General features: G+C 26.4%; 1 protein-coding gene across 2 annotated transcripts; it reads right to left on the reverse strand.

The window, feature by feature from the left end:
* Positions 1-3,082: 3,082 nt before the first annotated feature.
* On the reverse strand, positions 3,083-10,319 carry LOC112592060 (arf-GAP with coiled-coil, ANK repeat and PH domain-containing protein 3). 2 transcript variants are annotated; one of them, XM_025336034.1, is made up of 15 exons: positions 9,754-10,319; positions 7,950-8,007; positions 7,108-7,340; positions 6,801-7,029; positions 6,342-6,508; positions 6,093-6,259; positions 5,780-5,885; positions 5,543-5,707; positions 5,371-5,477; positions 5,070-5,250; positions 4,736-4,995; positions 4,512-4,672; positions 4,322-4,421; positions 3,631-3,751; positions 3,083-3,342 (listed from the first exon to the last, which is right to left on the reverse strand). In XM_025336034.1, the coding sequence occupies exons 1-15, from the start codon at positions 9,801-9,803 to the stop codon at positions 3,240-3,242; spliced, it is 2,208 nt and encodes a 735-aa protein (XP_025191819.1). In that variant the 5' UTR covers positions 9,804-10,319; the 3' UTR covers positions 3,083-3,239. The 2 variants fall into 2 exon arrangements, with proteins under 2 accessions (XP_025191819.1, XP_025191818.1); XM_025336033.1 differs by having other exon boundaries at positions 3,084-3,342; positions 4,512-4,678; positions 9,754-10,317.
* Between the last annotated feature and the right edge of the window lie 12,278 nt (positions 10,320-22,597).

Below are 22,597 nucleotides of genomic sequence, written 5' to 3' on the forward strand. Positions count from 1 at the left end.
ACAAATGCTCTTAGTTTATGGGTTTGATATTAAAATAACTTATTTCTACTTCTTTAAACTTAACTCTAGCATTAAACTAAAGATAAAAACATAGAAATAGAAGTATAATACAAGAAAATAGGCCAATTTTGTGAATCATATTTATGAAATCATTTTTTTATGATTTTTCACAGGTATATTGTAAAAATGTAGTGACATTTTAACAGATACTAACGATCTTAGTATACTTAGTAAAGAAGGCTCAAAGACCGATAAACTTTCTTTGCTCAGAATTCTTTTATGTTTATAATGATTTATCATTGAATTCAGATTTAACATGTTACAGTCACTTAATGGCTAGTTAGTAGTTTCACTAGACGTCTACTACATACGGCAGAACGGTTATTATTTTTATTTTTTTAATCTTTTGCGGGCTTAAAATTTTCTAAACTAAATATCCTACCTGATATTTTAGAATTTGTCCTGCTATTTAATTAAGCCTTTGGACTCCATTGAATTTTATTAAAAGTATTATACATAACTATTGGTGAGCATTAGCTTATCCCATACACCATACCGATTGTCAAAGGTGGGCAAGTTAAATTAAAAGAACATGAGGTTAATAAGTTAGAAGTAAACAGTTGACAAACCATATTTAATTTGATAAGTTAAAATTTAATAAGGAAAAAAATATTTACTGAACTCAGTTTAGAAAAATTTTCTGTATAATTTTTTTCTTTTTATCTATTTTTTTAAAAATTTTACTATATAAATCACATAATGAGTGACTGCATCTTTCTAATTTACTAAATTAAAAAAAAAAACAATTTTATGGAACTTTTATCATAATGCACACTGTACAACGTAAATACCCTTTTACTTAACATAATATATTATTTATTAATTTTAACTATACACAAAGAATTAAACAAATATTATTTTATTTTTTTATTTAATATACCAATTTTATTGAAGGTCATGTAACAATAAAACAATACAATTTATAGTTTATAAATTTCTAATACCAACTTAAAAAATTAACTTTTTAACTAGTCAAATCTAAAAATGAACAATCACATTGATTGATTGTTGAACTTAATTGATTAGACATTTTTTTCTTCTATACCCAGAGTGGTGATTTATGTGTAGCGCTATGTGGTTACCTTTGAATTATATATCAATGAATAGCATAGACGTATGCAAACCAGAATAATTTCAAAGATACCTACAATTTTGTGAATCATTTTTTTAAATTTAGCCTCTATTAATAAGTCAATTAACTTGAATCATTACACATTGATTTTAATTTTGTTATTATAATATTTACATACAACAATTACAAATTTATTATAATATTAAAATGATAGATATACATTTTTTATTATTAAACTCATTAATTACTGAATCTTTTTCAACATAATTTTAACTTATTTACTATTTTAATTATAACTAATTAATTAATTATTTAATATTTTTGTAGTACTTAGGTATACATAATAATTTAATAAACTATTTATATAACGTTTAAATAACAATATATTATTAGAAAAAAATCCTTATTTATAGTTAAATTAATTAACTTAATTAAATTCAAATCAGTATTTAAATAAATCAAATTGTGTAAGTAATTATTTTGATTAAATATTAACCTTTGACAATTAATTGGTTCATTAGAATATAATTCAATCTGAAATAGATAAAAATAGTACAAACAAAAATGAATCAATAGTTAGAAGCCGAAATTAAAAATCTTCAATGCAGATTCCCAATATTTTATTTTTGGCTGTTATGAATTTTGTCTTAGTTTACCAATTTTAATAGAATTTATGGTTTTTTGATGATCACTAATCATATAATGAAACTAATAATTTCATATAATATCAATAAAAAGTAATAGTCCCAACTTCCAATAAACATTACCTAAATCTATTTCAAAAATAGTTTCTATTTTTAACCATGATTTTTTTAACTTAGTCAATAACTATTAACCGTTATAATATATATATATATAATATAAGCTTTTACATGTGAATGTAAAAAATATTGTATGTTGCATTTTTTTTTTCTATAAATTATTTCAAGAAAACATTTTATTTAGTAACATCAAATTGGCCCCTGATTCTTGGACCTTTGTTTTAGGGCTTGAATTACAAAATATTAGCCATATACATCTGGTGTTGTATGTTGGACGGTAGTTTTTATAAATCTTGATAAAAACAATTTTCAAAATAAAAATTTATCCAAAAAAAAAAAAAAACTGCTGAAAATAAAAATATACGTAAAATTAAAAATTTAGATTTGTTTTAACTTAAAACAAATCTGTTCAGATAATCAATCTAGCTCATAAATTTAGGATAGCAATACAGTTATTTATCACATTTTCTATATCAATAAATAATATTATAATTTTAATATTTAATGTCAATTTAAACAATTAATACATTAACAACTTAAAAATAGTAAATTTAATTTAATAATATCATTAATAACTTCTTGTTTTTACACTAAAGATAAATGTATGTTTTATTATAAACTTATTTAGCAGAGCACCTCTGTCCAAAGTTAAAATGCTATACAACAGTAATTCAATATGAATAAACATGAAACTAAAACTTAAAATATATACTATCTTTTGTTTAACTTGTATTTTTAAACATAAAAGTAGCAATAAAATATACCAGGAACATTATAAATCATATAACAGCCATTTATAAATTAATATTACTGTAAAAAAAAAAAATACAAACAAGAGTTGTGTTTATATTTGTTTCTTTTTCCTATTTTATTATCAACTATTAAGACAATTAGTTTAAAAATATGTTAGTTACTCATCAAAATCCTATAAAATATTCAACAAATAGGAAATAAATTGTAATAATTATAACAGCTTCACAAATAACGAGGTAAACCGATAGGAAATGTATATTGTTTATTAAAAACGTGTTCGATGTAATTATGCTTAAAATGCAATAAAATAATAATAATAATAAAAATAATTGTAATTAATATTTATTTATCGTTTATAACATTATAATATAAGGTAACTCTAATAGAAGTATTTAAAAATAAAAAAAAATTATTAAAACAACATTAGGCAAAAAACACTTAAACATAAATATAATAATGTATTCAATAGTATTTTGTTCATCAACATATAGTCTTAATGAACCTAAAAGATTCATATCTTTGTAAAAACCAGAGAAGTCTTGTAGAGTAATAAAGTATAACGATTTATTTAAAAGCTAATTTTTGTTCAATAATCATTTATGTAAAGGGCTGAATGTAAGCTGAGTGAAATCTCGTACTGCATCTTTAAAAGATTCTGGAATTTCAGACTGATCATTCAGACGACTGATTTTGAGCCTAAGATAAACACATTAATCAATAAAAAAAAAAGATTATTAAGAATCAATAATTTAATTAAATGTTCAAGATAATTTATGAACACAAGAGGTATAACAACCAGTCAATTATTATTTGCATACTAGTAACAAAAAATAAATGAAATGATCATACAATTTCTGAAAGAAAATAAAATAGTATGCAATTTATTTTATTTCTTTGACAAGAAAATAAAATAAAAGTTTTAAAAACTAAAATATCAAAATCAAATTATATACTTGATGAGTATTAGGTAAAAAAAATACATACAATGTTACTATATTCGCATTGGCCTGTTTTGTAGCTACATCTAACGGTTCAATGTTGTCATTATCCTTAAGATATTGATTTGCTTTATGTTTCAAAAGAAGGCATACTTGTGCTGTATGGCCTGAAAAAAAAAAATTACAAAATTTATTATACATGATATATGCTGAGTAAGCTAATATGATGTCTAATAAATCTACTATTTCATCAAAGCAAGATATGATATTTAAAATTATGCCTACAAAATTAAATTTGATATCGTACGTAGTTCTTCAACATTTTTGTTAATACTGCATATATTTAACATAAATATGTTAAGCACATTAACATTTTTTTATATTTGTATTAATGTTGCTCCATGCTCCCTCCTTAAATGTTTTAAAGTTATTGTAGTCATTAAAAATGATATTAAAATGTTTAGAGAACTTCAATGATAATTTAGAAATTTATAATTTGATGAGTTAAATATTTAGCTACACACAAGCTACTAAAGTGCCAATTAATAAGTTTTAAAATGGTTTGTAGAAAGTTACAAATGTCTACTATTAACAATAGATAAATAGTATGGTTTTCCTATTCTGATTATAAATAGGAAAATTAAATATAATATAATACATATTGATTCAAACATATTAATTAAAAAATATATATCAAAAATAAATAATAGAACATTACAAATAACAAGAAAATGTACCTAATTGTGTAGCGAAAAACAGAGGAGTTTGCCCATGATCGTCTTGAACGTTAATGTCAGATGCATTTAGTATCAAATACTCACAAGCCATCACAGAACCCTGTAATGATAACATATATTATAAGTAAATTATAATTTAAGGAAAACTTGATGTACATTAGTGAATGCAAGTATTTAAAATGAACCTTACACTGAGTATAGCTTGAAAGAGTGAAGTCCGTCCGTTGTCATTTGGATTTTTCCAATTTCTATCTGCTCCTGTTGCTATTGCATGACACATTACTGGTAGATTATGCGCTGCTGCAGCTCGATAAAGCAGCATATCTGGCCTCAATGTAGATATATCTTCTTCTACAACTATCAAAATAGTTTAACATTATTTTAAAATTAAAATAGTTTTCTTAATTTTCCTACCATCTGTTCCATCATCACTAATTGTAGAATCGTCATCGCTACTAATAACATCTAAAGATATGCTTTTAGCATTGCCACCAATTACCATGACATTATCTTTTTTCTCATTTTTTACTGTAGATTGGACTCCACGTCGTCTAACTTTGCGGACACTCCATTTTCTTGTATTAAATTCTTCCAATATCAATTCATTATTAGGTATTGGCTTCACAAATAGGCGATCAACATACTTATTTCGAATCCATTGTTCACGGATTGGACTAAAATATATATTAATGTAAAATTAGTGACAATACATTTAACTAAAATTTAAAAGTTATAATTAAACACCTACCCAAGACATTTTGCTGAAGCACGTACAACTGTATCAGGAACATTATATTCATAAACTTCATTGACCACAGAGTTTCCAACTTCAGCCAAAACTTTTAAAATTTCTGGTTCCCAGTCATCAAGTGTTAATGAACGAACTTTACTATAATGAACGCCAAGACTTCGATGTACACCAGAACATTCTAAAATAAAAATACTTATTAAACAAGGAATGAAAATGGAAACAATTTACTAATATAATGATAATTATTAGTAATAAGTATATTTTTTGAAATTCTTTAAAATAATATTTAAATACTAACCAATACATAATGTTATGCCCAAATTTATGCTAGCCCAATCTGGATTTGGTGCTTTACAATCGCAACATTTTTCATTACCAGGAATTTTAACAAGCACATCCAATGTCCTGAGTAATTAAAATAATTAAACATAATAAAAATTAATAAAAACAATTTCTAGTAAAAAAATTACTTCGACTTTTTAATTTTTGGAGTCTGAAAATTTTCATTTGAACTATCATCATCTTGATTAGGTTTTGGTTGGGGACGATTACGTATTGCATTTTCAATACCTTGTTGAATAGTTTCTATCCATAACTTGTATACATACTCAGAATCAGCTTGTAAAATGTGACTTCTGTAGAAAAAAAAAAACAAACCAATTATTTAGTTAGTTCAGTTAAGATAAATATCTTATATTAGCACTTACTTAGATGGAGATAAAACTTCAAAACAAAACCTTCTTTCTGCATCATATGCTGGCTTCACAGAACAAATTCCTAGATCATCTTCCATAACAGTAAATAAATTTTCACCTAAAAAATTTAAGAGGATTAATAAAACAATTGTAAGATTTTCTAATAAGACAATTACATAAATATTATCATCCTTCAACTGGACATTAAACACATAAATTCAATTCAGATTAAATTTAAGAATTTGAATTTTTTTTTTTACTTATTTACCTGAAAATATTTAAAAACTTATTTACACGTAAACCTATTTTTAATTAAATTACCAACCATTTCTTTTACTATAAGCCAACTGATTATTCTTTAGGTAAAACCATCGTCTATTCCATGTTTTGAAAGCATTACTTGTTCGCTTGTACAGGTAGCCTTCAATACGTATCACATCTTTCCCCTTTTCACCATTTTCACAATCACCATTTATCATAACCGTATCATTGCTTTAATTTAAAAATAATACTTATTACTACATAAATTAATGAATTATTAACAATAACTATTTAATACACATCAATTCTGAACCTGTCAACCAATTTGTGATGTTCACTAAGTTGATTTTCCATTTCAGCTGCTTCGGCAGTCATTAAGACTACTTCTTTGTTCAGATTCTGAATAAAATCTTGTAAATCTTCAGTTAAAGTAAAACCTTGATGAAAATATGTACCCCACGCTTGGATATAAGACAATAGCTAAAACAAAAAAAAAAAAAATAAGAATTTTTGGCATTTATATTATATTAATTATTCAAGAATAGGGATAATGAACTTTTTTTAAGTCAAATGTTAAAATTACATTATTAACATTTCAAAATTTTATAGTTAATAAAAAAAATTTTCCCTACTATTTTTCATTAATGCAAGATTTAACAATAGTAATATTTTTATATGTCATTAAAATGTAAATAATGTACAACCTTTAACATATATAACTTAGATTCTTTGTCCCTGTACTCAAACAGTATACAAAAAACTAATTACTTACTGTTGAAAATATTTCAGGTTTTTTCCTAGTTAAAAGCATAGTAATACAATGCACATGATCTAAGGCAGCATGACGAAAAGAACTTCTTGCTGATGCAAGTTGACTTAGTACTTCATCTGCTTCTTGTGGACGAGATTTTAACACCTGGGAGTTCCTTAATAGAGCAGCGTCAAGTTCATATGTTGCCTTTTCAAATATATGCTTGGATTCTTTGCTTGCCTTAATATCTCTACACAAATAAATAAAGTAAGAATATATACACATATATTTAAATTATAATTATTAATACAATATTCTAAAAACTCACTCTTTAACAAATACTGTTAAGTTGTTCAAAACGGTTCGTGATGCCTGATCCAGGAATGTAGTTAAAAATTTGTTCATTTCTTGAAGAGCATGAATTATTTTATTTAAATTTTTAGTCGAAGATGTGTCATCACGGAAACAAAGTCCCATTTCCCATAAACTATTTGCAAATAATGATTGTTGGCTTACATATGTCTTCCCAGAATCAATCATAAGACTGTATACTTTTACAACCTAAATTAATAATAATAGTTTAATTTAAATATTAAGGTGAATAGTGATACAAGTAATTAGTAATAACTAAAGAACAGATTTTGTATAAAATGCATGTTACTATTTCCAACATCATATACACACAGTCAATGAGTGTCCACAAATTATTAATTGATTGATTAAATATCAAAATTTTATACTGTGTATTTTTGTATAATTTAACAAAAAACCGTACAAATATACATCTAACGATCCAAAAAGGTGTTGAGCAAAAAAAACAGATTATAGGTACGTTTATATAATATCAAATATTTTATGTCTTAAAAAATATTCAAACGCTAAAAATAAATTACTTAAGTTCTATATATGTTGATTGTACGAGTTTTATAGCGAAGATGTGGTTTTACTTATTTTATCTAATTTTATTATACTTTGATAACTTATTGTTTTCCCAATTACCATAATAAATTAAATTATATTTTTTTATAAAATTAATAAATATAAAAATTTTATTCTGTATGTTATGCATTTTTTTAGTGTATGTTTGCATGCATATTTTACAATTTAAAATGCATATAAATCTGGTCTTTAGTAGTAAAATTGAATTAAAAAAAAAAAACATATAATTACCTTTTCTAACCTATGTTCCAGTAAATCAATATTGGACTCATGGCGATCAAGTTGTGTCCTGAAATTAAATATATACATAAGTTTTATAGTATAGGCAAGTAATTTGAATTTAGTTTGTAGACTAAGTATAAGAGATTATTTAATTTTAATAATGATAAATTCAACATCATTTTTATATTTTAAATAATAACTAGTAAAAAATAGTTAGCATCATCTCAATGTCTAACAAAAATTTACATTTTCAACACAATATATTATTATATTTTTATACAATTTAATCATTAAACAAACTTGGAATAATAATAAATAATTAGTGATAATGTTAAGTTGCTAAAATTTATTATTATTAAAATAGGTTTGATAATTGACTTCTTTGTCATTAATTATATTTTTTAATTTGTTCAGATAATGTTAAAAGCTATGACAATGTTAACTATTAAATACATGAAACACAGAATTAATTTTTATACTCCTATGTACCTATTCATCCACCCCTTATGAGCTGTGTGGCAATTTATATTTTAATATAAAAGGAAAGTGGTTGAGATGCTACTGTTTTATGTAATGTGCTAACCCTAAAGTTATTTAAAAAGAGAAGCTTATTATCATCATTGCTACTTTTTTGCTACATCTAAAAAAAAATGTTTTCTGGGATCAATTGTAATCATAATATATTAAGTTGTGTTATTAATGACTATTATACTAGTAAAATACAGGTATTCTTGTCGTATGCAGTCTACTGCATGATTCTATATATTATATTATCTAGTCAACTGTATTAAAATAAATATTGTTAATATTAAATAAAGTGGGTATCAAAATTAAAATAATAATAAAATAAAGTATAGATTTTTGGTTTACTAATAATACATATATAAATTTAGTAAAACATAAATACATAAATGCATAAATCATACTTTGTTTTTTAATCATCAATCGTTAATTTTTAATTACTCATAAAATGATTTAAGACTTCCAATAAGCTTTTTCGCATATAGCTAGTAAAAAATTGGGAATGATAAAGGTTTTATGAACATGGATAAAACTTTTAACGTTTTATATGCAAGCAAATTATACAAGAATATTTCTATATACATTTATATTTCAAATAAAAGTGAATTTTTATCGGTCACCATTAAATGACATATAACAAAAATAATAATGATAACAATGCGCTTTCTACAAACATAATTTTATATCATTTTGAAATTTAAAATTTTCATAATCATAGAACATTTTTAACTATTATCAAGTAGGTAGGTAGCAGTAATTTTTGTGACATTTGATACACTATAGTGCTAATACATTACACATTTATATCTACTGCACTATTGTTTAGTCACTATTCCTGATCACTGTAGTTAAATGCTAAGGGCGAGTTTCTATTAAACACATAATTTGACAACGAGTAAAATTAGGGCACAGATTAAAAATCTTTAGACACAAGAAATATAATTTACCATGTTGTCTACTCCAAAACAGACCAAGTACACAATAAACAGGCTGTAATTTTGATAAGTAATATTGTCAATTTTTTTTAGTTTAGTTTTATTCATGCATGTGATTTTAAATTAGGATTTAAAAACGTAGTGGGTAGTGAGTTACCATTGGTAAACATCAATGCATTTATATTAATCGAGGCTAGCGGCGGTGACAGATTTTACAACTAGCCGTCTATCGCAAAGACCGCGTAAGTGATCGCCACTGATAGATCGCCTTTACCAGCCTGTCCGTTTACGAAACGAGCAACAACGCGCCGACACGTCGTAGTCGCGCCGTCCGAAATCGGCGGTCCGTGACTTACCTGAACTTGGGCGAGTCCTGCAGGCAGTTGCTCACCGAAATGGTCTGCATCGTGACGGTTTTCCTGTCTGGGCAGCGTTAGAAAAGCTTCATCGTCGTCTCGGCTTGATGGGTGGGTCGTTGGTCGCGCGGGAAAGCGACGGGGAAAACGGCGAATCGGGGAGGAAAACGCCGCCGCCGAGGGATTATCGCTCGACTTCGCGCCCGGCCACTGCAGCGGTGGCGCCGACGGAACCGATAGATAACGGGCGCGTCACCCGACGACACACGTACACGCACACCCACACACACACACACACACACACAGGGACACCGGACACCGCAGACGCCACAGCGACCAGCGAGACAACAGCGAGCGAAACGGGTACCAAGTTGCGAGAGCGGTGACTGACGACTACTGCTGACAACGACAGCAGCTAGAAATGACTACGGATCATCGTGCCGCTGACACCGCGCCCCGACCCGCTACACCTCGCACAATGAACGCCGTTATCGTGTACGTTGTCGTCGTGTATATATATATATATATATATTGTGTATAATATAGACGTTAAACGGCACGGGTGTACCCAGCACTACGTTATATTATTATTATTATTCTTATTATTATTATGACTGTATTATAACCGAAATTGTATTATTATTATCATTTATCACTATTGCGCGTTACGTATAATATAATATAATATTATAATTTAATATAATATCATAGCCCACAGGGCACAGGTACAGTGCGAAAGAATAATACCCAATGATATTGCGTACGATAATGTTGTACGTTTGTACGCGCTATACGACTGCGCGCTGCGAGCCGTACCGTATAATATTATTGCATTTATTATTATTGTAAATACGATATATAGGTACACACCTACATATAGTAATAGTAAACCGTAAACGCAAAAACCACCTATACCCAGCGGGTCACACGGTCGACGACGGTTTTCGGGTGCGCGGAGCGCCGTCGCGACGGGTGTTCCGCGGATGCACCTGCGCGAGACGGTCCGCACGGCGCCGCGTCGTATCGCATTATATTTCAACGACACTATTATTACTATTATTATTATCATTATTTTGACGCTGTCGAGCCACGCCTGACCGCGCCGGTGGGGTGGTGGGCAACAGGAGGACTTGCCCGGGTTACGGAAGATCGTAGCCCACTGCCCACCCTTTCGCCCCACTCGGCGGGTTGTCGCAGACCGCGCGTGCGAACGACGAGCACCGCTCGGCTTTTCGAGTTGCCCGCGTACGCGCGCCGTGCCCATCGCTGTCTTTGACGGGGCGCGCCGCCGCTACACCCGCACGTCGCGCCTCTACACAAGTAGTCTTCTGCTTCGATCTGCAATATCGTCCATTACGGTGGCGAATCATTTGCGCGTTCGGGTAGGACTTAGGTTATAGCAACACGACTTTAGAGCGAATATTCAGAGGTTGAGTGCATATTTCGTGATACGTTACAGCTATCTCGTCGGTTTTACGGTGCTCTACCTATTTTCTTTAAATCGTTTCGATTAGCCACGAGCATTTTAATATTTCAGTATTTTACATGCTTACTCACTATTCATAACTCGCTTGAAAACTAAATCATAAAACCATCGAGAGAGAATCACATTTTTACTCCAATACAGCAATGGAGTAACGAAACAAAATCGATTCTACCCGAACGCAAACTTGCTGCTACCCATTATACGAATTTTATTGTATAGTGTATACCTACTACGTTCCAAACGGGTGATTGTGAGTTGCGTCCTGATGTACCTTTTTGATGTAAATTACGTCCCTAGTATTTTTTGTGCAAATGTAAATTGCATCCCGCATATCTATGGTACACATATAAATTGTGACCCAGTTATTTTTTATATTAAAATGTAAAATGTTCTTGTGTTACATAGTTTTAACTAAACATTTCCTTCTCATTTTATCAGACTTAGGACTGTTAATATTACTATTACAATATTGATATTATGGTTAATAATATTGGTTTTTAAATTTTTTATACATTTTATGTTAATTATTATTGTTTACATTTTAGATTACACATTTTAATTTATTTATTTACTGTGGCTTATGAGAATTATATTGAATAAAGTAAAAATTTAAATCACAATTGCTTCACAAATCTGAGTAATTTTTTTTAGTTTTCAATGAAAAATCACCAACTAATTCATGCACTTCAAAGGTTATCGATGAACTAACATATTGTATTCGTTGTAGTGTTGTATATCTCTACAGTTGCAATACTATGCAATAATAATTAATAGTAAAAAAATAGTATCGAATTTTCCGCCGGACACAATTAACGTATACATGACATAAGCACGGGCTGCAACTTACGTATGTTATTAACTTTCTAACGACGGTGACAACACATGTGGGTGTAGACCATTTACTTGAAAGTTTTTACCCAACACAAACTAACACTGGGTTACTGTACTATTTTGGCGTGTAATGACAACGATCGCGACGAATGAAAATATTAAATATCAAATAATAATAATAAGGATTAAGGGTAATAAAAATATATATAGGTACATGACGAGAGCGCTGTAATAATGCATATCGAGTGCCGAGTAGATATAACATTTATATATTATACATATACCTACCCAGAACCAAGCAGCGTCAATTGAGGTGAGCAGATGAAGACCTACATTAACCATAGTTTGGTCACCATAAATTGTTATGGGCTGATTATATCGTAGGTCGCGGCCCGGAGCTCATAATATTATACTATAAGTAATTATACATTTTAAGATTCATACAAAAGCAACACTTAAGCAACTGATTGATTAACGATTCATGTATAAATATCCTTTAAAAGCTTAGTATAGCTTTTTGTTAATTTTTTGCTATTATATTTGACATTTATTTTTTGTATCGAATGATAAAAATGACGTACCTATTAATGAAAATGTTCAAAATATTTAGTAGACTTTTGAACATATAGGTATACCTATGTTAAATGTTTTAACTAAAAGATAATTAATAAACATGAAAATAATTTCCAAACTCATTTTAAAATCGTATTATGTCTACAAACTATAGTGTAATCATACACTTTACTCATTAATAACAAGAAATATTGCGTGTCTATTCGCGGCAAACCAGAAAAATGAAAATGTTATATATCAAATATGTTGAAGCAAATATCGTTCAACAGAAAATAACAGCAGTCACCGGTGATTGACTAAGTACATCGGTAATTATAATTGTAGACTCGTTATTCACGCGAATCCCAAATAAGTATGATATACAGGTAATATTTTTAAAAATATAGTTTATAGAAGATTTAAAATGTTTGTAGGCATCTATTTATATTTATGTATTAGTTTCAAGAGAAGTTCTAGGATAATAATTAATATGTATTTTCTACACATAATATATGTAGGTCTCGCGAAATGTTATTTATCTATATGACCTTGCAAACCATAGCAGCTGCTCACAACTGAGTGATTACAATGTTATGATGCCTAATGTAAAATAAATCTTAAGTGCTTTTAGCACTAAAACAACAATATCAAAAACAGTAAAGTTTTTAAGTGACGAAAAATATTAGTTAATTTTCATTTTTCGCTGATCCGAGAATTCTATTATCGAACTTGTATATAAACCTATGCATAAGAACTCGTTCTAAGAATCTATTTCTTATAAACATTGCATGATGATAAATGGTTTAAAAACAAGAAGTAATTAATAATTAATATCTTGGCAAATTGATGAATAACTCGGAAATTAGATTAGGTAATTCTTATTTAATCTTAAACATAAAAAATATAATTGTGTATTGTAATGGTCATTGATAAAACGACAATTTTATTTTACTCAATAGTCAATACCTAAGTAAACTATAAAGTCTATATTATAAATCTAACTAATGTTATATTTCAACATGATATTTCGTGATTTGCTATTATTTTATTCATTTGTAAATTTATTTATTTTTTTTTTTTTTGTCGTGAATTCGTAAACTAATGACATTTTTCTGTAATCATCAATCAATTATCATCCATAAACACGTAGTATATATATATATATATATATATATATATTCTATTATATGACTAACACTATGTAGCTAGACTTAAATATAGCGTGTTATATACAGTAATGACTAATGAGGCTATATGAATGGCTCGCCAATGGAGCAGTAGAATTTTATACTACGGCAACTGGCGGTCAGCTTATCTTTTTTATCTGGTCCATGTTACATTTTTAAATTAAAAAATTAACATTTAAGTATAAATACAAATAATATAATAATATTAATACAGAAGTTTTTAATTTTATCGACTTTTTTTTTTGCTCTTTGGCTTGCTAAATCTTAAAGTTCTAAAAATTGATCCTGTATAGTAACTTTCAGTTGCCCTTCCTTAATATATAAATACCTTGTTTAATAGTTTCCTGGGTGGTATATATAACTACTACCTATATTTTTGGAGCCATGAATTCTTATTTTGATTTTATATTTATACATTATATAAGTAAGTTATGTAAGTACAAAGAAAATTATAGAATTTAACTAATAAGGGAGTGTCTGTACTCTGTGTCCGTATTACGTTCTACATATAAATATACATATAACAAACTCATGTTATACGTATAATGGTATAATGTATATATATATAAATATAATGTATGTTATGTATCTACTTGTATGTATATAATATAACTATATATAATATCGATATTTGTGTATACTGAAACTACAGCAAATGTCCCATGACTATACTGAACGATCCTTTTATCAAACAACACTTATTATTTCAAAATCTATTGATATTTTTAAAAATATTATTTTTACTTAATTCCGGTTGAAATAAAACAACTCTTTCTTAAAAAAAAAAGTTAATTTTAAAACATATTTAATTTTTTAGGTTTTTATTTTATAAACGATATTTATAATTTCATATTCTGAAGCAGTACCTATATTTTTTAGAGTATTTTTATACATAAAAATCGAAATTCAGATGATTAGTTTGTGAGTTATAAGTATTTATATCTTAAGTAAATCCTGTATATAGTTCTCTCGTCATCATATTTTGCATAAAAATAAAATGTCAACAAATGAACACAGGAAAGCTTTAAATATATTTTTTTAAATTTAAAAAACAAATAAATGATCCGTTTCAAAACTTTTATAATTAAAACTGGGAATTTTTTATTTGTCAAATTAAAATGTATACAGATGCACATATACTTATTAAAAAAAAAAGTATTCCATAAAGATTTTACTAGATGTCAACTATTCAAAATCAAAAATAATATAATAAATTTAAATGACATGAAATACGATGCTTGAAATAAATGGTAAAGGTAATACTACGTATTTTAGTAACCCAGCATATAACCTTGGTTGATAACTATTCAGCGTATATTGATGATTGATGACTGTTGTTATTTCATCGTAGTTATTTGTTTGTTTTATAAAAATAATTATCGCAAAGCTAACTCTTCTAATAGAAAACCGTTGTATAACGTTTTAATTCAAAAAAAAATTTAATCTCGACCCATAAATATTATTTATTGCTAAATAAATGAATATAATATTTATTATTTATCATTAATTGATTATGATTTATTATATTTAATTTTCAAAACTATAAATATTTTAAAATTGATTATACAAAGTAGGTATCGTATATTTAAGCGAAATAATTAATTTTGTTGAGTATACTCGTATATATAGGTATATTATATCAGTATATCACAATAGTTATGAAAACAATTTTGTGTTGTCGATAAAACTATTATAGTAATATATTGATAATAAAAAGAGTAAATTACACGATACCTAATAAAATTAACTCAAATAGTGTATTAATATAAGTTAAATTCATTAATTTATTAATTTCAGAAATCTCTTTGAAAATTTTTTAGACCACGACTTTAAGTAAATAATTTTGTTTTTACAATTTGATAAAAGTCATATGTTATTATTTATTGACTTATTTTATTTGTAATTGAATGATAGTCATAATACCATATACCGATATACCAATATATATGTAAAATATACAATGTAATAGTAGGTAATTAAAAAAATTATCATTTGATTAAGCTACGATAAAATAAAAATAAAAATGTATTGTTTGTATTTTCTAGGTATACAATTAACATAAAATGTAGCTCTAGTGTTCTATTATGTTATACATATAAAATTATGCAATAAATCATAGGTATTTATATGTTACTTTATTTATCGGCAATACAATTTTAATAAAAATAAATTATACATGAGGTAATTTTAAAACAATAAATAGTTAAAGGTTGATAATCTGTAACTTGCAGTAGGTATAATAAAAGGTATCTAAGTATTTTTTACAAAAACCACAATTCATAAATCAAAATAAAATATCATTAGATTTTTTTTTAATTTAATTTGCTTTTTATTTAATAATATCATTAGATATATAATACATATTAATAATTTAACGTTTTAAATTCTGAGCAAAGCGATAGTATTTAATTTTAAAAATTACAATGATGAACCTAAAATAACCGGATAAAACAAAAAAAATATATATTTAAATACTCAAAATAGTCAAAATTTGTTTTCGAAAAAATTCGATTTTGTTTTTGTGTGCTACTTAAAAACAAATAACTATATATGCTTGTAGTTTTATCAATATTATCATTTCTTGTAGATGGAATATTTTGACACATTTTGAGCTTTTGTAAAATAGTTTTAAATAAAATACGTTTTTATTTATTTAAATGACGATAAACTACAGTTCACTAGGTAAAAAGCTTAAAAATATAATATAAAATTTCTCATAAGTTATTTATATGCTAAATTACTAACTAAAAAATATCGAAAATCAATTTTCACTAAATCACGAAAAATAACAAATAATTTTTCGTACTTAAAAATATATAAAACGTCCAAATTTTATAACTAAAGATTGAACATTTAATACAAGATTCCTTATATAGGTAGTTTACACTATAACTAAAACATCTAAATAATAGGTAGATACATATTATACTAGCTAACACAAATTTTTAAGTTACAATGGGGAAAAATTAATTATTTAAACAAAGAATAATGATTTTAGTCATTTTGCTATAATTTAAAAATATTATTAGTGGGTATTTTAAATTTTAATGCAATTTTTTTTTGGCAAAAATTATTTCACCTTGTTGTATTACTAATAGTAAAATTAATATAAATTACTTTAAAAGCAATGTATATATTTCATAAAATGTACTTAGTAATAAATAGCTTATGTATACATGTAGTGATAGACCATTCTCGATTTGAACCGTTTTTCCTATGCTGCAATGATTTATCATTGAATCCAAACGACCAAATTTAATACATATTTTGTCTACAGTGATTTACTCAATAATGATGTTCTTTCTACTCCTATACATAGGCAAAATTAAGAGGCTTAGCCCCTTCAAAAAAAAATAAAAATATTCAGACAAAACTTATTAAGAGTAAAACAATTAAAATAAAAAAATTGTTTTTTCTGTGTAATTTTTAACATTATTTTAAATAGGAATTTTCAAAATTATCTAATTATTTTTGCAAGGATTATAGCCTAATTATTATAAATTATAATACATAGGTGTATTATACATCTCTATTATAGGTATTATCTTACTTTAAGTGGTAAAAGTCTGAATGGGATAAACGTGGTTGTCGTCATGAATTGTGATCGAAAAACTATAAAAAATAAAATATATTTTCATATTATATTAAATTAAATATCTAAAAACTATTATATAATTTCTAGAAGTTATTTATCATTAATTTTGATGCTATAAAATATGAAATGAAGGTTAAAAAAATTGTTTATTAAGATTAAATGAGGGAAATTAAATCAACATTGATGGTCTTAAACAAGTTGTAAATCATATAATTTATCCAAATTTATTTAAACTTGTATAATTAGCGTTCACAATACCATTGTGCATTTTTGTGGAGGAAAATCGTTTAACAAACTATATTATCATTAATTTATATTGAAAGAAGTATATCTAATGAAATAAAAACAGTAAAGAAATATTTGTAAAAAATGATCATAAATTACAACTATAAACAAATAATAATATATAATTTTTTTTTTAGTATTTGTAATTTTCTTATTGCCTAGTAATTATAAATATGTGTTAGGGATATGTACGCCCCTGCGGGTCTATTTGATTTATATATAGATAGACCCCCTTAGTCAAAAACTGAAATTGCGTCTACGTGTTCATTTCTTTTTTTAATGAAAATTCTTAAAAATTATAGTTGACTGTTGACTTAACCGAATCACTACATTAATGTTTTGTTGTAGATTATACCTACAACAATGAAAATCAAAAACCTATTTAGATAGACACTAGGCAGTAAATATAATGGCATTAGTATTTCGGCCAAATATTTATAGATATAATATTGTTTTTGTGAGTTGTAACACGATGTTTAAAATATTAAATGTAAATAGATATACCATACAAGTTAATTTCAATTCGTGTATTTTCTTTCCAAAAGATATCCTATAGTTAGAAACTATCAAAAAATATTTATTATGCGTTCTGTTGAAAATAATTATGTGTATGAAGCAGTCATCCGATTAGCGAGACTTCCGGACAGGTGCAGCAGTACACTACAAAGCTGTTTAGTCTTTCCCATCTTGGATTACGATTTTAATAGAGAGTTTTTAAACAGAAGGCTGTGTAGGATGACTCATAAGAACTATACAACTGAATAAAATATATATATTATACAATTTTTTAATAAAAACATAATATAATATGTACACACTGATTCACTCCATGGCTATTTCATACAAACTATAATCACAAATTATACTTATAAGTACTTAAACTTGACATAGAAATAACACTTTAAAGTGCTACCAAAAATGTAATCCTAAATTCGGCCAGGTACCCAGGTATTTTTGGTACTAAAGGTAGAATAGACTATAATGTATAATTTCAACCTAAGTTAGCCGTGGCTAGTGTTAAACTTTGAGTAATGTTAATTTTAACTTACTTATTTCGACTAAAGCATCATATTTGGGTATACCTATACTTAATATAGATACAAAATACACTAAAAAAATATAGATATCTACCTATATAATTTTTTTTTAACTTAATACTATTATTTTTAATCATAATAGTCAGTATTGATTTACTTATTAATAATTGTTATAAATATTAAATTTTCTAAAAAATTAAAATTATTATACAGAATAAAATTTTAAACTTAATGATTTGGGTATATAAGAATATAAGTGTATAATTAGTATTAATTGAACTACGAGTACTCTATAGTCTATACTAAGTAAAACAATCATGTCATTAAACTAATTATTACATCTAAATTGTTGTGAATTTATAATAGGTATGCTGTAATTTTGCTTAACTGTAATAGTAATAAATTGCTGAATCGCATAAGTGGCTTTACACTTTTATATCTTTTTGTATCACTTTTTTTTTACATAAACTGATACACCGGATACTTACCTAAGCAATTAGCACATATAAGCATAGTGTGATTACTGATTACTGTGGTTAAATATATTTTGAAATACAATATATAGGTACGTTGTTATAAAGACACAAATATAATAAAGACAATAATAAAAATATTTGCGCTAAAAATAAAGAAGTATATTCTCAAAATGGAAAAAAAGTCATGGTATAAACACAGAAACTATTATTAACTTACCTACCAATGATTTAATGAAATTAATTTAGTGTTTATCAAGCAGTAAATCGAATCAATTAAAAAAATATGCGATTTCAACAAAAATGTATTAAAATATACTATATAATATAGATGGAAAGTAAAACATTTTTTTTCTTTCTTACAATATAATTGCAAACGTATTTATTCTGTCGAGTAAATATTTTATACATTGCTTGGATCAATTTTGTTTGATAAAGATATCTCTTTCAAGTTTCAATATTTTTAATCGGAAGCGATTAAAAACTGTCTTGCAATTGTGTCATAGTTACCATTGGACATTGGTATATAGGTATATGTGTTTACACGTCTCTTTGTTGAAAATTACCTCTCAAACGATGCCGAAGAAATAAATTTAATAAGGTCAGAGCTTAAAGTCAAGTTTATATCATATAAATTTGGAAAAGGTGAAATTTTTGTTTTTAACAGAAATTTATTTGACGTTTCATTATTATCATTATTAATATAATTAAGAATAGGTAGAGTTTTTATCGTAATCGGCTCTGACGGTGACAATAATACGATTTATAACAATAAAAATGACGTTATTATTTATCATCACTAAAGAACAAGAAGTATAGAAGACTGTGCCATGTTTATTGTGTTCTGCGACGTGATGCGATATTGCGAAACGTGATCATTATAAATAATTAAATTAGTGAATTAGATAATAATACGATGTATTATTGCCGCCATTAGTTATACAAACCTTATACAGCTATATACGATAGACCATAATATAGTTCGAAACCTTTCTCTCAGCACGCGGCGCATAACGTTTAATACTGACACCTAGGCAGAGTCGGCCGGTCTGTGAGTAGATATATGCATTCGCTTCGAGTTCATTACAATAAGCACGCAATGTAAAACCTGAACGACATAAATAAAAATAAATTTTATTTTTATTAATCATCGTGTCAAATATCAATAAACAATATTTCTCAAATAAAGATGGCCTAAAGTTCTACGAAAGTATAAGGACACATTAATTTCTCAATGTTTCATTTTTTTTTTTTTAGCTTTACTCAGATAAGTTGAAAATAATTATCATAATTTATATTACTCGGGTGATCCGATGACGTCGACTACAGTGACTATACACCCACGACAATTATTATTTATTATTATCTACCTATAGTATTACAGTTTTGTATTACCTGTATCTAAACATAACATATACAATATATACATACCTCGCTTTATCCTAGATCATTGACTCAATCATGTTTCATAATATACTATATATATATATACCTATATTTAATATAATATACCAATGTATTACGTATAAATGTATAAATGAATGACGTTTAACCACTATTCACATGACACATTAATTATATTATGTATATTAGTTTAATCTGCAGACCAGACCTGACTAAATCTACCTATGCTATTGTATAGCATTGTTAATTGTGCAGTAATAAGTTATCGTAGGTACTAAATTGATGTAGGTACCTACATGAATATATTATATTATGTGCAAGCTAATTAAGGTTTCGTATCTAATGGCAGTTAGACTGTTACATTTATTGCATAATATTATAATATACTTATAAATATAATATTTAATTAGCACGCTCCCGTTATACTCATGACTCATGAATAAGGACCAGATTTATATGCACAAAAAGTCCTCAAAATATGTTTCTAAAAATGCTGTAAAATATTACAAAATATGCATTTATATTTTATTATTAAATATGCACTAAAAATTGAATCTAAAATATTTTGTATACAATTCTATAAAAATAAGTATTAATTAATTAAATATTAAAAAAGGTATAAAAATGTTTTAAAAGTATAAAAAAGTATTCGCCATTTAACATTTTTTAACTTCAATCTGTAAAATATTAACCCACATTAATAATAAATTAAAACAAAAATTGATCCATATTTATATAGATATATTAGATATATATTTATATATGTTGCATATGAGTATATCATCTTAACTTTGGCAATAACGACCAGTCGTAATTTTATTGATATTATGTGGCTGTGAACTTGAAACTAAGATGAAAAACAAATAGGTATATGTGCTATAAATAGTAATAAGCACTATAAAACTATTAATGTACACTAAATATGCATTTAATAGGTAAATAGTTGAAAAATGTAAAATATGCAAAATACAATTCATTTTATTTTAATAATAATAATCTAAATCGGGGACAATTCTCATCAGATTTAAAAAATCATATTCCAATACATATAATATGCATTTGCATATAAATTCGGTCCCTAATCTTGAGTATAGTACGATGGGATTTAATTATGTGGCTGTAAAAGTTGATATTCCGCAGTAAAAATTATTTACGTCTGTAGAGTATACCATTAGCCCAGTGGTCTTCAAACGTTTTGGATTCGCGACCCAATTTTTTAGGCCTAAATTTTTCGAGACCCACGTAAGCTTTGTAGAAAAACTAAAAAAGCTAAAATTGCTTAATGCTTTGTAGTAAATAGTACTGTGATAACTGAATAAAAAAAAAATACATTTTATTAGGTAGAATATTTATATATTTTCATCTATTAAATTAAATTTTTATTTTAAAAAGAAGATATATCGTTATCTAATTTTTAAGGTTTACGTGAACCAAAAATGGGTCGCGACCCACCGCGCACCGGTTGAAGACCATTGCCATAGTCTACATAGGGCATCTGCTATCCGGTGTAGGCTTTAGGCAATAGACACATCATTACTGCGCTGTAAATTGCATCTAATAACTGTTTTTAAGACAGTACATTATTATTTATCGACTTATTGTTCAATCTATAGAGTATAGACTATTTGATTATAAAATATAATAGTCTGGCGTGGACACAGTTTCAGAATCGTATTTAGAGGCGAGAGTGCGAATGCCCTATTGTTATATTTGGATCTATCATAATTGGTATTTCATATTAAATATTTTATAATATTATGTTGAATATGCACGTACTGTGTAATAATATATAAATACTCACTTTAGAAATGGAATATCTTTAATAATCACGAACAATTTTAAACTATCTATGCACAAGTAAAATTAAAAGTAAAAAAAAATAAAGTGGCAATATAAGATAGGCAATGAACATTTTTTCTTCTACCTAACATTCAAATAAAATTGGTTATGTTTTATATTAGTTTTGATGTAATTCATTCTTTTTATTAAATTGT

The sequence above is a fragment of the Melanaphis sacchari genome, unplaced genomic scaffold (genome assembly GCF_002803265.2).
Source record: "Melanaphis sacchari strain LSU unplaced genomic scaffold, SCAv2.0 Contig154_pilon_pilon, whole genome shotgun sequence".
In the NCBI taxonomy this organism is placed as follows: domain Eukaryota; kingdom Metazoa; phylum Arthropoda; class Insecta; order Hemiptera; family Aphididae; genus Melanaphis; species Melanaphis sacchari.